Genomic DNA, 18916 nt, shown 5'->3' with positions numbered 1-18916 from the left:
TATTAGCTATTTATCTTGAAGAGCTTCTCTAATTTATTTTGTTGTGCTCCACTTTCAGGTGATACCAAGAAGATGGGTCACCACATTCAACTGGCCGTAACCCCAGACATGCTCTTACTGTTATTCTCTGCAGGCAGGAAATGTCTGAATATTTGCTGTTTGCTTGATGTATTTTGGTATGTTATACCGTTATAAGTGGCTACACAGAAAATATATCACTAGTATATCTGGTGTTCAGGTTTCCTTACAGGTAGGTGGATTGACTATTCGAAGTCTATAGGAGGGAATGTGTGAGTGACTGTGTGTTGCCTTGCGAAGGACTGGCGCCCCCTACAGGGTGTGTTCCCAACTTGCGCCCAGTGATTCCAGGTAGGCTCCAGACCCACCACGACCCTGAACTGGATAAACTGTTACAGACATTGAATGAATGGATGGATGAATGGCTCTGACAGAAATTGTCAGCTGTTCAATCTTTTAGAATTAGCTGGGGGCTTATGGGAAATGTAGTGCCTGTGTTGAATTTGAGTATGTCCTGTAATGCCTATTAATAAATCCAGGATAAAATGTACTTTTTACTGCTGTTATTTTAGTGGAGCACGGTAACATTTCGTTAAGTCTAATGATGCGTATAAACTTAAGGGTAGCCCATTTAATTCAGAGTTTGTTGAATGAATACGAGAATTTTGGGGCTTTTAGTCCTTGTACACAGTCAATCAACCAATAGGAGATACCAATTATCCTGTGTTTAATGTAATACTGACTCATCACTGAGGGCATATTTTAAAGCGATTAAAAAAAAGTGTTCTGAGCACGTGTCGGGAACGCGCTTTGAGCGCCACCCAGTGGTCACCGTGTGTAGCTGACATTATCCATTTACTACAAGCTCTTTTCTTTTTTTCTTCATGACGGGGATTTCCTGAGGAAGTCGGAGCAAGGGGGCTTTCCAGTTACTAGAATTGACATCAACAAGCACACGGCTCTGCGCTGCTGTTTCTGTTTTACCTCCTTTTTCTTTCCACATTCATTCTAAGCTCTTTTTTCAGCGACGCTGGACGATGAGAAGGTTCGGCCGCTCGGCCGTTGAAGCCCGAGTGAAAACCGTTGAGGAGCCGGAGAAGGAGAAGCACTGCCGCTTTCTCGGAGAGAATTAGCCGCGGTGAGCTCCGAGCTGTGGTGGATGAAGGTCCGAGGCTCTGTGAGAAGCTCACTTTGTTCGGAGATACGCTGGAGGACGGTCTAACTGATTCATGTGAGTAACGTTAACGTTCAGGTCACAACAAACATACACCGCGTTTTGAGGCTCTGTTCATAGTATTCTTACATGGAGCCTGTGTGTGTGTCAGATGGAGGTAGTGGTAGTATTAGCCGCAACCTGTGTCTGGTCTATGGGCTTCTCTCCTCCAGCAGAGCTATGGAGCTAGCACACAAAGTTGGCAAGAGAGAATTATGAATACTACCTGAAGGGCGGTAGCTATGTCTCCAACTAGAGTTGAATGGGGTTTAAAATGAAAACAGATTTCCAATTTTCCTAGCCCTAACCCTAAACCAGCTATCACAACTGTGTGACTGCTATCTTGGTGCCTTTACCTCAGCAAGTCCTCCTCTTCACAAGCTATCTCTCCTGGCTTCTGAGTGAGAACTTTCCCCACCATGAAAATGAAGCAGCTGCTTCTAAAAACTCCCCTGCCTTCATAGCTATCACTACCTTTCCTCTTTAACCCTTTCACACCCCTTCACGACTGACCCCTTTACTCCAGCACAGTTGAACCATATCTCTTCTCTTACCAGACTCTATTGTTTTTTTTTCCCCCCTCTTAAATCTGTTGCCTACTACCCAAGCTAGGAAATGATCTTTTAGGCCTGTAGGCTACTGATGGAAAAAACCATGATGACACACTACATAGTGTTAAGTTTAAGGCTTTGTTGAATTCTGAGATCCTGCCCAGGCATCAGCACTAACTCTGGGGTCCTTTCGAAAGATCACAAGGTACTATTTTGAAGATTCACTTCAGAAGCTCAGACTATTTGAATCCAACATCTGTTTCGCTCTCAGAATAACACGGTAAGGTCCCCTGATACGCTACATTGCACCCCACAACAATCTGGCATCGAATACCAGCAAAGGAAGCACTCTCGGGTGCTGGGTATTGCTTTAGCCTCAACATACTTAGTCACATCTTCATCATTTGTCAACATTTGAGCTGCTCTTTATTCGCTTTCCTTCCCGTTAACCATCTGTGTCAGTCTCACACTATCTCTTGTTCCGTCAAAAGGTCAGACAGACCAGGAGGCCCTTAAGATTTTTGTTTTTTGTTTCATTTTTGCTATGATTTCTCAGGCAGCAGAGGCTCTTTCACAGAAACTTTTTTACCTGGACGCCATTCAGCCCTGAACTTACACTCTTGGTGTATAGTGTTACACTCTTTGCCCGCCAGCTCTTTCTGGTGTTGAGTTCTGTAGGAGTTGGATGCAGAACTTTTTTGTGCAAGGGAATTCAGATTGTCTTGCTGCATCTCAAGGTTTGCTCTTGCCCTCTCTGTTGTTTTGAGGCCGGTTTCATAGATATTTTATATTGTGTTGTCTTCCTTTTTTGTGTATTTTAACCATGTCCTCTTCAGTTAAAGGAGTACTCCAGTGCTTGGCAACTGCCCCTTTGTCTTCTATTACAATCACGCTTTGAGTCAGTGGGTTTTCTGATCTTTACTAAGTACGGGAAAACTGGTCAGAATTACTGGCTGTGAGAATCGACCAAAACCATGCGAAAGCAACTGATAGAGATTATGCTGGGCTTAAAAATTTAAACATGTTTAGTAGATTTTGAGAGGGCCATTCAAGGGTTATGAGCAGACTGGGCACTAGGAGCTTTTTAATCCTAGTTGATTAGTGTTACTTCACTGCAAGGCTACAGTAGATGGAGGTATGAAATACATTAGATGTGAAAAGGTTTGTGTTGAGATTCTGTACAGTATGCTGAGTTAAGAGAGCTGCCGGTTTTTCAGCACAAACTGCTTACTGTTGGCTATTTCTGGTGTGTGCGTGTGTTGTCAGCAGTGATGGGGAGGGATGAGGCAGCAAATGGAAAAGCCCCTTAAATATTCCTGGAAGTTCCAAAAGAACTACACATATTGGTCAGCCACCAGCGAACCGCTTTCCCTGGGATGGGTTCGATTGTTGTTTCGCCTTTGTTTTAAGGGAACAGCGTTTCATGTGGTGAAGCTGTCTTGCTTGAGTGCCCTCGTTTGGGGCAGTATGCACTCATGATACTCGGGCCTCAGTCAAATGAGAATGCTAGAATGACTGTAGAAAGGGAGATGCAAATAATTTAAGAGACTAACAGAAGCGAAAATAAAAGCAAAAATGGGGAATTTCGTTCAGGAGAATGGACAAGTTCTCTAATTGGATTTTTGTGACTGATTTTTGATCAATTGTATTTAATATTAAATGTGTGGTCCAGGCCTGCATTTTAAACCGAGAGGAGAGCACATCCTTTTTTTTTTTTCTTTTTTTTTTTTGAGGCTTGATCATGGTTGTAGATGTGTTCCTTTGTTGTGCAGCAACATCAGGGTTTTGTTGCCTCTGACTGGTTTATAGGCTGTTTCAGAAGCTTCATGATATTTGGTTCTTATATTCCTTCTTGATGATGTAGGATATAACAAAAAATGTTTGCAGTTTAAAAATCACCCCTTTTCATCTCTGTGTGGTGCTATGTTCCCAGCCTACGTGCGGTTGCTGGTGATTATATTAGCTTGGCTGTTGGATTGACTTGACATAGCTTATGTTTGTCTGTAAGTCCCTGTGGTCACCCAAAATATGATTAAGCACCTTTTTTTTTTATGATAGCATGCACTGTTATAGGCTTGTGTCCAGACCACAGTTGTGTTTTTGAATGCATGGGGTATGACATGCATCATCAGACCATTACGGTTCTTTTGTTCACTCGGCTAATTTGGAAAAATAAATTAAATTACATAAAATTAATGTGTGAAATATTACTTACCTAGCGTTGGACAGAGTTTTAGGAACTTACCATTAAGATCCCCCTCATCATAATAACTACAGTCATTGTTACATTTTCTATAACACTTTCAGGTTTAGCAAGGGGATCTCTGTGTGACTTCAGCAACACTGGAAGGCTGCAGCTGTCATTTAAAAAAGCCAGGTCAGGTGTTATATTAAAACACAAAAGTAACTCTAACTGTAAGGTTCTTTCTGTGTTGCTGTAAAATCTGTTCATTTGAATCTGTAGGTCATTATCAAATTCACAAATATTTTTAAACTATTTACTGTACGTCAGTTTTGAAGGTTTCCTTGAAGGTTTGAAGCTTATCAACACATGTTTAAACAAGAGCTGGGCGATATGGCCAAAAGTGTTATCACGATAGTTTTTTAAATATATATATATTAATCAATCTCGATATTACCACAGTATTATTATTTTGGCACACTGTGACAAAGGACATCCTTCGAAAAATGTAGACTGAATACACAATGTACACAATGTTTATTACTAAACAATATTTACATTTTTATTAACATCTTGGAGATATATAGGTAAAGAAAGATTTCACTGGAGCAATAACAATTATCTTAGCACAATAAAGTAATGATATCTATGTCTTGTGTCATGAACACATTATTAGGGCATTACTGCCTCAAGCATTTAAAGAAGCAGAAAGAGTAAAACGATAGATTAACAAGATTTTAAAATAATAAATTAATTAAAAAAAATAAACACTCCCAAGTGCTGAACTGGAAACAAATTACACTTAACCCATTAGGTTTAGAAGAACAGTGGAAGACTTGTAACAGTGGGAAAGCTTAGGGATGCATAACTACCCCCCCCCCACACCCCCCCAAACGAGTACAAGTATGTGTATTTTTGTACTTGCTGATACTGATAATTACTTAGAATTAAGCAATCAGAAGCATTGTGTAATAGTATAGTTATTAACTAAAACATTTTTGTTTTAAATAAAAACTCACAGACTGTGAAATAATTACATTTTGAGTTGTCTGCTCATTAGCGCAGCAACGTGCATTAGGCGAAAGGTATCGGATGTTGGTATCGGAACCTCGTTTGCGATAACAAGTACGAGTAAATGAACACGGTATCAGGCAAATTCCCGATACCATTATCGGTATTCATGCATATCTAGGAAAGCTAGAATGTTTTGAGGTTCGCATGTTCATTCATTCACTGTTTGTAAGCGCTTATCCAGTTCAGGGTTGCGGTGGGTCCAGAGCCTACCCAGAGTCACTGGGTGCAGGGTGGGAACAGTTCCGTACTTGTTGGTGGTTATTTAAGAGAAGCAGCCTGATCTATGGCATCAGATTCAATTCAGAATTTGCGAACGGCGAAAATATTTGTATATATATAAAAACAAAACAAAAATATATTAACTCCAGTGTAGTCCATCATTCAGGCAAAACATGGCATCACATTGTTATTCGGAACCCTAGTAAGATCCAAAATACAAAGTCTGGGCCTGTCCTGGGCTAACGGAAGACAGAAACATAAGCTTCCGAACGTTTCTGCCCACAGTGTCCATCATGTTGGGCTATTTTCCGTCTCTCAAACATTCCCTGCAGAGTTCTGTGTGCGTTCCTATGAACCAGTCTTCTTTACACTGTAATTGTGGTTGGCTTTGTGTCGAGAAAGCGACATACTGGAAAAGAGGGTGCTGTGGTGGAACTCCAGTGGCATAGCTGTGGTAGTGTCTGCTGAAAGTAATCTGAGCTGGGCTTTGTGGCATTGCCGGGACCTTCCTGCGTGCGCGGTTAGTGTTGTGCTTTGGCTAAGAGGAAAAGATATTATTAGTGCCAAAGAGCTATGCTTGTTATGAAGGGGTTTCCCAGGCTGTGAGCTGCCGGTCAGGAGCTGTGATGTGGCAACACAAAGCCAGAGTTTAAGCAGAGGCACCACAGGACCATGCATTTCCATATTTAAATGCAGCAGGAGATGACTGTAACCTCTGTCTGTTGAAATAAAACAGGGTTGGAGGTAGATTCCAGGTCTGTGTGTGTGAGAAACCGAGAGAACCTGATTGAAAGATTATTTTAGCATAATCTAGAATTGCACCAGTTTAAGATTGATGTACACATAAAAGTCATGATCATAAAGCTGAATAAAGCTTGATATCTGTATTTGTATTCACCCTCAATCTTGGAAGAACACAACTAGACCGTTCAGTGCTTTTCCAGCTTGTCTACATGATTTAGCACGCCAGGGATTTTTAAGTTTTGGGTTTTGTTTTTGTTTTGTTTTGTTTTTTAAGGCCTTCCTGAGTTGAATCCCCAGATATCAACATATAATTGAACTGTTTTATGGATTAACCTGTTTGTTTCTTTACCCCATACCTTGAAACAAAACAACAAGTCTGACATTTTGGCCCCAGAGCTAAACCTTAAACATGTCTGAACCAGTCATGAGATGCAAATAAGAAGAGCACTGATACATTTGAAAGTAAATACTGCAGTATGGAAAGTGTAGAAAAGTTTATTCTAATAATTATAATATGTAATGTCTTTGTTGCATCAGTTTCACTCTTGTTGGGTTAAGCATGGTAAATAGAAGCATGTTTAACTATTTCTGTACAGCCTTGTTCTGCACCAGGATTACAGTCTGATGCCTCTTCTCTTTTAACATGGCTTCATGTTCTCTGAAGGACATCAGATTGTTTTTTTTTTTTTATAAATCAGTCCTAAATAATTGCTGGCCAAATAGCTGCCGCTTTATCAGTGAGGGACTTTCTAAACTTTCCAGGCTGCAGCCAGTGATGTTATCATTCTGCAAGCTAAAGTATGAAATATTGGAAAGTTTTCTTGGTAGAAGTGCCTTTACCAATGACCAAATGGTTCAGATGTTGGATGAAAGCTGCAAGATTGTGTAGGTCACAAAGACTTTGGCCAAACATTGAAAAGCTGTTGAAATATTTGTGTTTTTTTTGTGATTTTATAGCATTCAGCCACAAAAACAAGTAATTGAAATGCATTTTATAAATGATTGATGCATGTAAATTAACAGCTACAGCAACAAAAACTATATTTAAAGCCTGTAAATATCCGTTGTACGGATAAAATCGTTTTATCTTTCAGTGGAAGTCAATGTAAAAAGGATTTTAGGATACGTTTTAGAGATGCTTGTTTTATTTGAACAGTGACAGTATGCATTGATGTAGTGCTTTTCAGATGAATGAGCAGGTTTGTCTCATTTTCAGTTCTTCACTTGCTTCCACAACAGATCAGCATCAGCACACACAGCCCTCAAAAAGCACAAATTCGATTAAAAAAATAAATATTGGGTCTTGATGCTGAATTATTTATTCTGTATCATAAACATGACTCCAATTTGACTGAAAGAAATTGATGGAACACAGTTTTACTGCTCCCCAACCTAATCCCTGGGGGCAGGGTGACCTCAAGTACATTTGCAGCTGCTCGAGAGCATCTCATTTTATACAGATGCAATCTGCATGGTGTGAATCAATTACATAGTGCTCTTTTCTTCTCTTTCTCATTCTTCATCATTGATCATGAGCCACAAGCATTTCTTTCAATTGCATTGATATTTTGTGAAGTCTGTTATTAATATTATACTTGTGTTTGTTTTTTATGATCGTATGTTGCATGTTGAAACAGTAAAAAGTTATACATGTTCTTTAAGCCCAAAGTGATCACTCTAAATGCAGTTTCACAGACTGCTTTGTTCATGCAAGTTATGATTCATTTAATTTTCTTATTTTTGTAATTTACTGCAAATTCTACACTTCCACTGCACCCATTTACCTGACTGTTTTTTCATTTGAATGAAAGGACAATGCCATTTTTTTTAAACCTAAATATTTGCATGTGATAATTTACAAGTGGTGACATATGTTAACACTGATCTTGTGGTCAATAAATACTTTTGCATTTATCCATTTTGATAAAGAATATTGGAGACGGCAATGCTCTGTTTTAAACTTGCCTTAGGAGCTTTCGAGGAGTAGGTTTAGGTAGAAACTCAAGTGTATCTCAAACTGCTGCGAACTTCTAATATATCAGAATTTCAGTCATGAAAGCCATATATCTTTTTGCTTTGATTTGTATGGAGACGTGTATCACTCTTAAACACTGTGTTAAGCTGTGAAGTGCTCCTTCTCAGCTTACTATGAAAATTCTGTAGACAGTAACCGTTTATGAAAATATACATTATCCTGTAGCCTAATGTCTGTTTGTATCTGCCACTTTTAGAGTTATAATGAGTGTAATATGACTGTCTTTCTGAGCAGGTCATGTCAGCGGGGCGCAGTGTGGACGGGCGGGAGCAGCAGGTGGCGCTGCAGCAGTGCTTCCTCCCTTTACGTGGAGGCTTCAGAGATCTCTTTGTCATGCCGCCCGAGCCCAAATACTGCTGTGAGTCATGCCACCTTGTGCTGTGCACACCACGCCAGACTGAGTGTGGCCACAGGTTCTGCGAAAGCTGCATCAGCGAGCTGCTCAGGTACATTACACACAATGTTCCAGGTTTCTGGCCTTTGTCATTATTTCACTTTTCTGTCTGTACCCTCTCATAAAGTGTACTAGTCACTGAGGCGGGACCTGTACAGTACCTGTTTGTTGAACAGGGTATTATATGTGAGCCAATTCCTGTTAGGGTGATATAGGGGTGTTTTCCCAGACAGAGATTAAGCCTGTTCTTAGACTATGTCCTCTTTTCTATGGAAAAATCACAGTTCATTCAAATGTTTTGTAGTCCAGGACTAGGCTTAATCCCCGGTGGGAAACCACAATGAGTTTTGGGACTGTGAAAAGGATCGTTGAATTTTCCTCAGTAAATACCCAGGGAAAAACATGCACTGTGCATTGCTCTTCTAAAGTATGGAGGTGGGGAGATTAAAGTTTATTTTTTTTACCTGGGGGGGACCATGAAAGTTAAAGCCCACTGACAGGAATAGCCACAACATACCTAGAAGTTGTTCTCTAACAAAGGGAAATAAAAGCACCGACTGTAGACAGTCTGTGACTTGTCTTCATCTATTTCTATCTCTGGATGGCCTTTCATGTAGCATCCTTCACACACATTTCCACTTCCTTACTACTCAGCATGATTTAAGGTTTCTTCAGTTTGTAGAACTGGTCAATTTGTTACCTAGAAATTGTACAAAAAAATATACAATTCTGAGAAGGCTTTATAGAGAAATGCTCATGAAAATGGACTAGAGTTTATTTTACTTTCTGTTATTATCTAACTCTGTTGTGAGCTTTAACATTCACATTCTGAAGCCTAACTCGACAATGAATGCATGTGAATTGAATTCAAGCACTACCGTATATAAAGGCTCAAATATTAATTTTGGCAAAAAAAATTAATAAAATATCCCATGGGCTAACATCACCAACGATAATCCAGGAATGAATGCCGTTTCAAATAAGAAACCATTACTGTTTCAACCAATTTTTAATCTCTGAACTTTGAAACATTATTATGTTTTAGTGGACATCTGTGTAAAGACGTTGTTATTGTAAAGAAGTCACGGTGGACAATTTCTGTTTCTGTTTAAATCTCTATTTATTGTGAAGTTTGGAATGAATGTAAAAGGGCAGCTAGTGTATGAAAGTTCACAGATTATTTCAGTACATGTCAAAGTAAAATTTGTCACTGGTTCTCATTTGTGAATGTTATTTGAACAAATTACATTAACAAATGAAAACCAATAACAAGAAGTTCCTTTGACATGCATTTAAACCATCTGTGCATGTTCATATGTAGCAGCTTATGAATGAAGCCGCTACGGTGCCTTCCAGTACTACCTATAGACCACATTGATTTTACTCTTGTTTCATATGTATTACCCATACAAGGTAAGGGAAAGTTGAAACATGTTGTTCTTCTTTCACTATGACACAGTCAACCTAATCCAAAGTGTCCAGCTGACTCTGAGCCACTTTTTGAAGATAAGGTAAGCCCCTCCCGCTTTTACTGCCACCAATAAAACAATCTAACTGAAAGCAGTATACAGTACATAGTAGGTTGTGGCTGACAGTACTGTATCCGTTAAAGAGTTGGTGTTTTTTGTCAGATATTTCGTGATGTCTGCTGCAATAGAGAGATTATGACTCTGAAGGTCTACTGCAGGAGCGCCAAGAACGGCTGTAAAGAACAAATGAGTCTACAGCAAGTTATGGTAAGTCATTTTGTCATGGTGGAGACACTTAGGAATGCTTCAGGAGACACTTAGGAATGCGCTGTTACATTGTATTTTTTCCGTAATGATATACAATTTTTACATTTCTTATTTCGGATAACCTCACCTCAGAAGATCTCACAAGATGCTTTGTAATGTGTTTTGTATTTATATACATACATCATGAAATAATTTTTTTGCCCTAAATGCCCATTTAGTAACATTCCTTTTAAGTAATTTGTGGGTTTCCTTTTACTGCCGTTGGTCATTCAGACTTTAAATCCTATCTCCCCCCCTCCTTTCTCTATTTCTCTCGATCTCTCTCTCTCTCTCTCTTTCTGTCTATTTGTCTTTCTCTTTGCACGGTCAGGACCATTTAAACGTGTGTGAATACTTTGAGGTTCCCTGCCCCTTGGGAAAGTGTAAAGAGAAGATCATGAGGAAGGACATGGCCGAGCACTTGAGCCGCAAATGCAAGCATCGGGAGACCACCTGTGAATTTTGCAAACACAAAATGCCCCTCACGGAGCTACAGGTACCTTCCATCAGCCATGTGTACTCTGTCTCAAGTGACCATGCTAGAAAAGGAAAGTAACTTTACAGGTTCAGTTTTTTTTTTTATGTGGAAGCGTGATTGTTCTTTAATGAGGGAACTGCTATGTGCGTCTCTCAATCTTTTTAGAAGTGATTAATGAACTGCTCGCTTCCTCTATGTTAAGTATTTCCCTTCCTTGGTGCCAGAAATGTCCCATGACATTTTAGTTTCACATTTGTGCTGGGAACTTCAGGGGAATCTCCTGAAACACACTACCATTTTTCAGAATGCATGTGATTATGGAAATAACTTAGGGTTGGTTGAAATTTCTTGGGCTTCTAAGTGAAGCATTCTCTTATCATATTGTTCTTTGATCATACATTTTCTCCTGTTTCACTTTCCCTTGACTGCATGTTGTCTCTCTGTCGACAGAAACACAAAGAAACTATTTGCCCTGCGTATCCAGTAACATGCCCTAATCATTGCTCATTTTCATCTATATTAAGGAGCGAGGTAAGCATGAACAATATTTCTTACCAAAATGTCTGCATTCTTTTAGTAAGTGCTTTTACTACTTGCTCAGAATGCTAGAGGTTCTACTTTCTCTCTTTTAACCCCTGCCATCTTTTAACATGGAATTTTTATTTTATTTATTTGTTTGTTAAACCTTGTTAGTTCATAAACCTAGTCATATAAATCACAGCATAAGTCCAGTGATTGCAGTGATATTTAATGTTCTTATTTTCCCTTTGTAGCTGTCTAGTCACCAGCATGACTGTCCAAAGGCTCAAGTCACATGCTCCTTTTTTCGTTTCGGCTGCTCCTACAAGGTAAATGGGATTTTGTCGCTCATATAAGACAGAACGAGGTAGAATAAAAATCTAACTTAAGTAGATAATCACAAATCACAACGATGAATTCGGATGTTACTTAAGGTCTCTGTGTGTTATGAGTACAGAATAAGAACATTCTGTAAGCAAAATGAAGGTGTTGGGTTCATGCAACAAAGAGAGGTTACATTTAGTATATGTTTACATGTGTTTTTTATTCATTTTATTGATGTATTAAAAGAGTCAAATCATTTTGATTATTATCTCCACAGGGTCTGAACCAGGAGATGAGGGAGCACGAGTCGAGCTTTGCCTCAGAACACCTTCGGCTGATGGTAGCCAGAAACAACACATTAGAAGCCAAGGTTAGTTTGTCCCCAGCTCACCCTCTTTGTCCTAAAGGTGCAAAGAGTAGGGTTTCTGTTTACAGCTAATAGTAGAAGATTGCAGTAAATGAGTTGCAGTCATTAGTCAGTATCTGTTTAGTACCTTCTAAGCCTGATTAGTTTGTTTAATGTGTATTGACAAATAAATTTTCATAAAAATACATTTGTGATACAGTGGACCCTGTTTGACTGTTTTTGTGTGACTGTGACAGTATGTTAAACAAATTGTTCATGTTTAAAATAACATGTCTGGTGTATATACAAACCTAACCTAGTTTCTCTAGTGTATGTGGCAGTAACAGCAGATAACAAATGACACAGAAAACTGTAGTGATCCAAAGGCTCTTACCGTACATCAAAACAAATGAGCTAAATTAATATCTCTCTCTGTTTGTGTTTATATGTGTAGGTGGAAGAAGTCAAGAGTGAGCTGTTGGAACGCTATAAGGTTCTTCCCAGCCTGAGCAGTCGACTCTCAGAAGTGGACATGCAATATGAAGAGACGAGGGAGAAATATCGGCAGCTGGATCAGAAACTTGCTTCCATGCAGGTAAGCGCCATCTCTTACATCCTCTTAGTGTAGATGACCTATATATTATCAATCATGAAAAGCAAATTTGTCAATAAAAAATATAAATTATTAATACTAAATATCAAATAATAATACTAAAGCTCTTTTCAGTAACACCAAAACGCTGTTTACAATGGGATAAACATGTAAAAGACAATCACAAGTAGACAATAAGCAAAATGAAAGGAACAAATAACATATAACACAGTGTAAAACAAAGGAGGAGTAACAGCATGGAGGTCTAGAGTGGTGAATGATTTTGGTATGACTGAAACAGCTGTAATGCTAACGAAATGTTAGTCGAATAAAATTAACAACCTAAATGAGGTTATTATGAATGAGGTATAAAAAAAATAGAAAATGTTAATTTTGCAAAAGATTTTGGTATTTTAACAATTAATAACAATAATACTTGTTTGTACATAGTATAGTTATATTATATAGTTATATTATTGTTATATACGATTTTTGGTGGGTAAAGCCCCCACAGTGTTGAATACAGTGCCTTTGTACTTTTATATTCATTTATTTATCTATTTATTTATTTTAAATAGTTTCAAATTATTATTATTATTTTATTTAAGCAACTGGCGCTCCCCTCCATGGTGTGTACCTTCCTTGCGCCCAGTGATTCCGGGTAGGCTCCGGACCCACCGCGACTCTGAATTGAAAAAGCTGTTACAGATAATGAATGAATGAATGAATTCATTAATTACTTTTATTTAAAGCGGTGCTGTTAGAAAGAGCTTTGCATACACACTACAAGTAACAGTAACTACATTAAAACACACAAGCAACTTGTCCAGTTCAGTGTAGAGGTGAAAATATCTGATCTTAAATTAGAAATATGAACACAGTATTGGAGTAAGCACAAAAAAAGGAAGCAATAAGGATGTAATATAATTGATCATTGTGTGTGAGGAGCTTGGTATGTTCTCCCTGTGTCTGCGTAGGTTTCCTCTCCCAATCCAAAAACACACTTTAGTACATTGATGGGCTTTGTAAAATTGGCCACAGGTTTGAGTGTGTGAGTGATTGCTTGTGTGTGTGTGTGTGTGTGTGTGTGTGTGTGTGTGTGTGTGTGTGTGTTGTCCTGTGATGAACCGGCACACTCCTCGGGGTGTGTTTCTGCCTTGCACCCACTCTTGACCCACCACAACCCTGAACAAAATGAAGGAGTTACAGATAATGAATGAATGAATGATAAATAGCGAAGTTCTCTGTGTTTTGCGCATGTGAAGATGTTGATGAGCGCTCACTCAGAAAAGCTGCTGGAGGTGGAAATGGAGCTGCGGGACCTGAGGCCTCTGAGGGCAATGCGAGACGAGGTGGAAGCTCTGAGGGGGGCTGTGGAGAGCATGCGCTCTGTGGTAGCATCACTTGACTCTGCTCGCACTGGCCCTGGTGCACACACCCTGGGTGAGTATAGCAACATATTACTTGTGAGCTGCCAGACTGTGTAATTATGCCTAATAAGATATTCTGTCAGGCAGCCACAAAGGGGTGTGGGTTAAAGCGGTGCTGAATCTTTCTAATGGAACATTTGAACATCTCTTTATCTCCTAAATGCTCTTTTCTTTAATGCTCCTAAAAGTCTCATGAAACTCAGGAGCAAGTAAACTACTGGTGTATGTCTATAACAATTAGAATACCATTTTATATGAATATAAATACCCTAAGTTATAGATGGTTTATTGTAGCCCAAAAAAAGGTTTATTACAGCCCAGACCTCCTCTTGAAAGAATGGCAAGCCAGAATACACATCAGTAGATTTTGAATACTAAATCTACAGTCACACAGCAGGTATAAATGGATCAAATCTGCCGGATCAGCCTCTTAAACAGATCCGGATGCTGTAAAGGACATTGCTTCAGGCTCGCTGACCAGAAGGCAAGGCCCATCCAGTATAAATTAAAGACGTATTAAAACATGAACTCACTCCAAAAGTCAGTGATTATGTATTGGCCAGGCATAAGAATGTTTATTTCATTCTAAGCGCCGATTTGCCAGGTCTCTCGCAAACTCTTTAAAGAGAAGGAGACGAGCAACAACAAAAGGACTTTAGTATTTCCATGATCCACATTTGAGCAGCTTCATTATGAACAACATAAAATTTATAAAAAGTACTAAAAAATAAGTTCTTCTCATGTTTGTTTTACAGAAACTCTTCATTTAAAGAGATCATTTTCTCATGAGTAAGAGACTGTAACCTGCAGTAAAACGTATGGTCAATATTTTTGACAAAACAAAAATGATTTTATAAGTCCCTATCAATAAAATTTAAATGTATTCAAGTAGTGCTTTTTACATCTGGTGCTGTCACAAAGCAGCTGTACAGAATTGGTATCAGAACAGATAGTGTGGATCAGAAAGCCCTATGCGAGCAAGCCAAAGGCGACAGTGGCAGGGCTGGAGGAAGAAACCTGGGGAGGAAGACTCACAAAAGGGGACCTGTTCTCCTCTGGTCAAACTACTGATAGAAACAGTATCACCAGTTAAGTCTAACTAGAGACCCAAATCTTTCCATGTCTCAAAAATATCACATTAAAGCAAAAATGCTTTGGATCCGATTCTACGGATCATTGTCAATGGTAATAGATCGTCGCATTGCCAGATATGGCTCAGAATGCAGTACCACATATGAATTTGGCCCAAATCTGATCTAATAAAATCAGATGTAAGGGTTTTTTTGTTTGTTTTCTGTGTCACATGTGAAGAAGCAGCCATCTGTACCTGCTGTGTGAATGTAGCCTTTTGTAAGTAGGACTTAGAAAAATGAACAAAACACTGGCAGTTTATTACCTTTGTAATCAGATACTGTTTAAAAAAAACACTGTCATTGTCTGCCTTAATTTAATTGAGTTAATATTGAGGAATATGTCTTTTGTTGTTTGATACCTTCTCCAGCCTCTTTAGAAACGCAGCTGTCACGGCACGATGAAATGCTCAGCGTCCACGACATCAGGCTGGCAGACATGGACCTTAAGCTGCAGGTGCTGGAAACAGCCAGTTTCAATGGCACACTCATCTGGAAAATCCGTGACTACAAGCGACGGAAAGCTGATGCAGTGGCCTCTAAGACACTCTCGCTCTACAGCCAGCCCTTCTACACGGGCTACTTTGGCTATAAAATGTGTGCCCGTGTCTACCTGAACGGAGATGGCATGGGCAAAGGCACACACCTCTCTCTGTTTTTCGTGGTGATGCGGGGTGAGTACGATGCCCTGCTTCCATGGCCTTTTAAACAGAAAGTGACTCTTATGCTGATGGACCAGGGCCCAACGCGCAAGCACCTGGGCGATGCTTTCAAGCCTGACCCCCACAGCAGCAGCTTCCGCCGGCCCACCGGAGAAATGAACATTGCCTCGGGCTGCCCACTTTTTGTGGCTCAGACTGTGCTGGAAAATGGCACCTACATCAAAGACGATACGATCTTCATCAAGGTCACGGTAGACACCTCGGACTTGCCAGATCCATGATGCTCTTGTTAGCCCTTACAGTTCTAGTACCAAGTGCCTGTTACTTGATGAGGTTGTTGTTAGGCCACAGGGGTGGGAAATAAAGAGCTGGATGCAATGAGAAGAAACACGTGCGTTTCAGGTTTCTGCTCCTGAGGATGGCGTGGGATTTTTAAGGTCGTGATTTGTTAAGGGAGGGATGGAGGGATGGATGGATGGATAGATAGATGGATGAATTTTGGCCTCTGACTGGATCATATTCGTCATATTGACCAGGGTAGTGCAAGTCTTCGAAAGCTATAGTGTTAAAAAACTGAGCAGAAAGTGCAAAGGCTCTTGCAACTCTAACTAAACAAAATGTAGTGTCCGTGGCGTTGTTGACTCGGAGATAGTGGGTAACTGACAGCATAAGGAGACGAATGAACTGTTAACAACAGCAAAAGTAAAATAGGGAGAAATCCATTTACATTTCTACGTCTTGAACCAGAAAAATTGAACCAGTAATAGATCTGTATTGGCAGATAAAAATTGATATTAGATGCACGAGATGCCGTGTCATTTGACTGGATCTCATTAAATTTTTATTATTATTTTTTTTAAGTAGGATGTGCTGTATGTGCAGGTGGTGTTAGAACTTACTGTTTTGGTGTCCTGGCTTTATTGCACCAGGGCTAGAAATGATGAAGATATTAATTAGGGCACGGTTACTGTGCTCATGCTCCTTTGTTATGGGGCTAAAACCTTTTTTATGCATGTAAACCTACAATAATTACATGACTTAACCTGCCAACTGTGTTTACTATTTAGACACATTATTTTTTGTAATGTTAAACAATGATGGATGCTGTGCATCAGAATATATTGTTCTTTTTTAACACCATTGGAAATACTAGTGATCAGGTCTGCAGCCATGCAGACTGTCATTTACATTTAAACAGATCACAAGGAGAATATTTGCACAAGTATTGTCTTTAAATGTGTAAGAAAAACATATAAATATATGAATATAAAATAATGGGAAACAAATCACTGTCCTGCATGTCTTGTGGTGTTTATTTCTTATGTCTTATGTTATGAAAATAATAATAATAATAATAATAATGTGACAGATTGAAGGATAACTTCAGCTGCAGGTAAGTGAGAGGTCACGTTTGTCAGTTTTATCTGTCAAAACAGTTCATTTTTGTTCATTTTCAGTAAATGCATAAATGCCATTTCCAGAAAATTTGAGACAATTCAAATGTAACTGAAAAACTGCAATCTGCAATTTGTTAATTCACTAACCTTGTAGTCGTAAAGTCAGAGACAGTAGCTGGTCTGTCGCTGCACAGTGTGTGTTGGTCGTCCTCTAGTGCTTCATCATTGGACACAGGACTCTGTTGACTAGATATTTTTTGTTGTTGGACTATTCTGAACCCAGCAATGTCCATCGATGTCTAATAACGTGTATCTACATTTTTGTACATTTTTAGTTAACTACATCTTTGGAAGACAGCAGCAGTCCTTCACATTTGTGTGAATTTCATGATGAATGAACCAATAGAAATGCTCTAAAATTGCTTGGGATAAAGTTTATATACATTCACTTCCATTGAAAGTTAAGAAGATTCTCCTTCAAAGTTTCAGGTTGCGTTTCTTGGTACAGCAGCAAATTGTGTTTTTCAAAGCACTCCCGAAACCCATGTGGCTATGTCCATCAGTGAAGCATGACTGTTCTCCAACAGTAGTTCAGCAGTGGTTTCCACCCTTGGTCTTTACACACCAATATTTCCCCTGATTCCCTGAATATTTTCATCATATTATGAACTGAAGATGGCGAGAGACCTAAGGCCTTTGCTGTCTTGCTCTGAAAAATATTCTGTTGATGAGAAATGAAGCCTTGGGTGAATGCTATATTTGTACGTTTTATATTCACCTATTTATAGTGTAATGCTTCCAGAACCTGACATGAATTTCCGATAAGCTTATCGCTATTGGTTTGCCCCGTCCCAACTTTTTGGAGTGTGTTGCTTGCATAGAATTCAAAATTTAAACAAGGGCAGCACAACACAATAGGTTGTTTTCAACACAGCTCTGCGTTCAGGCTAGCCTCTGGTCGCTTTGAGGAGTGTGGTGTGTTTTCCCTCTATCTGCATGGTTTTCCTCCATGTTCTGTCATTTCCTCCCACAGTCCAAAAACACATGCTGGTGGGTGAATTGGTGAACGTGTGATTCTCTGAAATGTACTGGCACCATGTCCAGGGTGTGTTGTTACAGCCTTGCGTGCAGTGATTCTGGGCAGGCTCTGGATTCAGTGTCCCTGAACTGAAGAAGCAGTTACAGAAAAGTAATGAATTAATGTTTAAAAAACACAATTAAGTTGGTCAATGAAAACTCAGGAAATATTTTGGTACATTTCTCCTTCAAATAGAGTTTCAAGAAGATTATCATATGACAGATTCATTGAATTTTACACATTTAGTTTAACACTTTAGCTGTATTCTTGTTGACCACTCGGTGGCGCGGAAGGACAAGTCAATAAACAGCAATCAGACACCGGACAGAAACCTTTAACACTACGGTTAAATCGCACGTAGCTCCCTAAGCCCTAGATAGGGCACTACAAAAAACCCGAAATAATGGCGTCTACAACCAAACGGCCAAGCTTGTTTTATATGTGGAATATGTGTAGAGCAATTAAAAACTTGAAACGGAAAGAATGAACCGAGCATTGTTTTGATTGAGAGGTCATCATTTTGTGACTCGTAGTGCACTATTTAGGGAGCACGCAGCAATTTGAGATGCAGCCTGAGAAACAACGGCGTAAAAAACTAGATTTGTTTTGTTATTAAAATATAATAACATTTTAAATTAAATGTCGGTAATAAAATTGAGTCATAAAATTGATGTCTTATAAATTAAAAATTCTACAAAAGGTACAGAAAATTAACTGGCAGTTCAGCGACCAGTTAAGAGTCTTCCAAGTAAATT

At 39.2% G+C, this 18916-nt stretch overlaps 1 protein-coding gene across 1 annotated transcript; it reads left to right on the top strand.

The window, feature by feature from the left end:
- Positions 1–869: 869 nt before the first annotated feature.
- Positions 870–16960, top strand: traf3 (TNF receptor-associated factor 3). The gene is made up of 11 exons (XM_066683496.1): positions 870–1249; positions 8271–8482; positions 9890–9941; positions 10062–10166; positions 10537–10701; positions 11134–11214; positions 11457–11531; positions 11804–11896; positions 12327–12467; positions 13730–13907; positions 15396–16960. Exons 2-11 carry the CDS (start codon positions 8274–8276, stop codon positions 15965–15967), a joined length of 1671 nt encoding a protein of 556 aa, XP_066539593.1. The 5' UTR covers positions 870–1249; positions 8271–8273; the 3' UTR covers positions 15968–16960.
- The last annotated feature ends 1956 nt before the right edge of the window (positions 16961–18916 follow it).

The sequence above is a fragment of the Hoplias malabaricus genome, chromosome 1 (assembly GCF_029633855.1).
Source record: "Hoplias malabaricus isolate fHopMal1 chromosome 1, fHopMal1.hap1, whole genome shotgun sequence".
NCBI lineage: Eukaryota > Metazoa > Chordata > Actinopteri > Characiformes > Erythrinidae > Hoplias > Hoplias malabaricus.
The sequence above is the reverse complement of the archived record's forward strand: the minus strand, read 5'-3'. Positions and strand labels throughout refer to the sequence as shown.

What these genes read in the sequence shown, in the direction of transcription:
- traf3 (XM_066683496.1), top strand. Translation starts at nt 8,274, where the DNA reads ATGTCAGCGGGGCGCAGTGTGGACGGGCGGGAGCAGCAGGTGGCGCTG. An exon ending in TGCCCCTCACGGAGCTACAG is followed by an intron (nt 10,702 to 11,133) that starts GTACCTTCCATC and finishes CTCTGTCGACAG; the next exon opens with AAACACAAAGAAACTATTTG. An exon ending in GTTTCGGCTGCTCCTACAAG is followed by an intron (nt 11,532 to 11,803) that starts GTAAATGGGATT and finishes TTATCTCCACAG; the next exon opens with GGTCTGAACCAGGAGATGAG.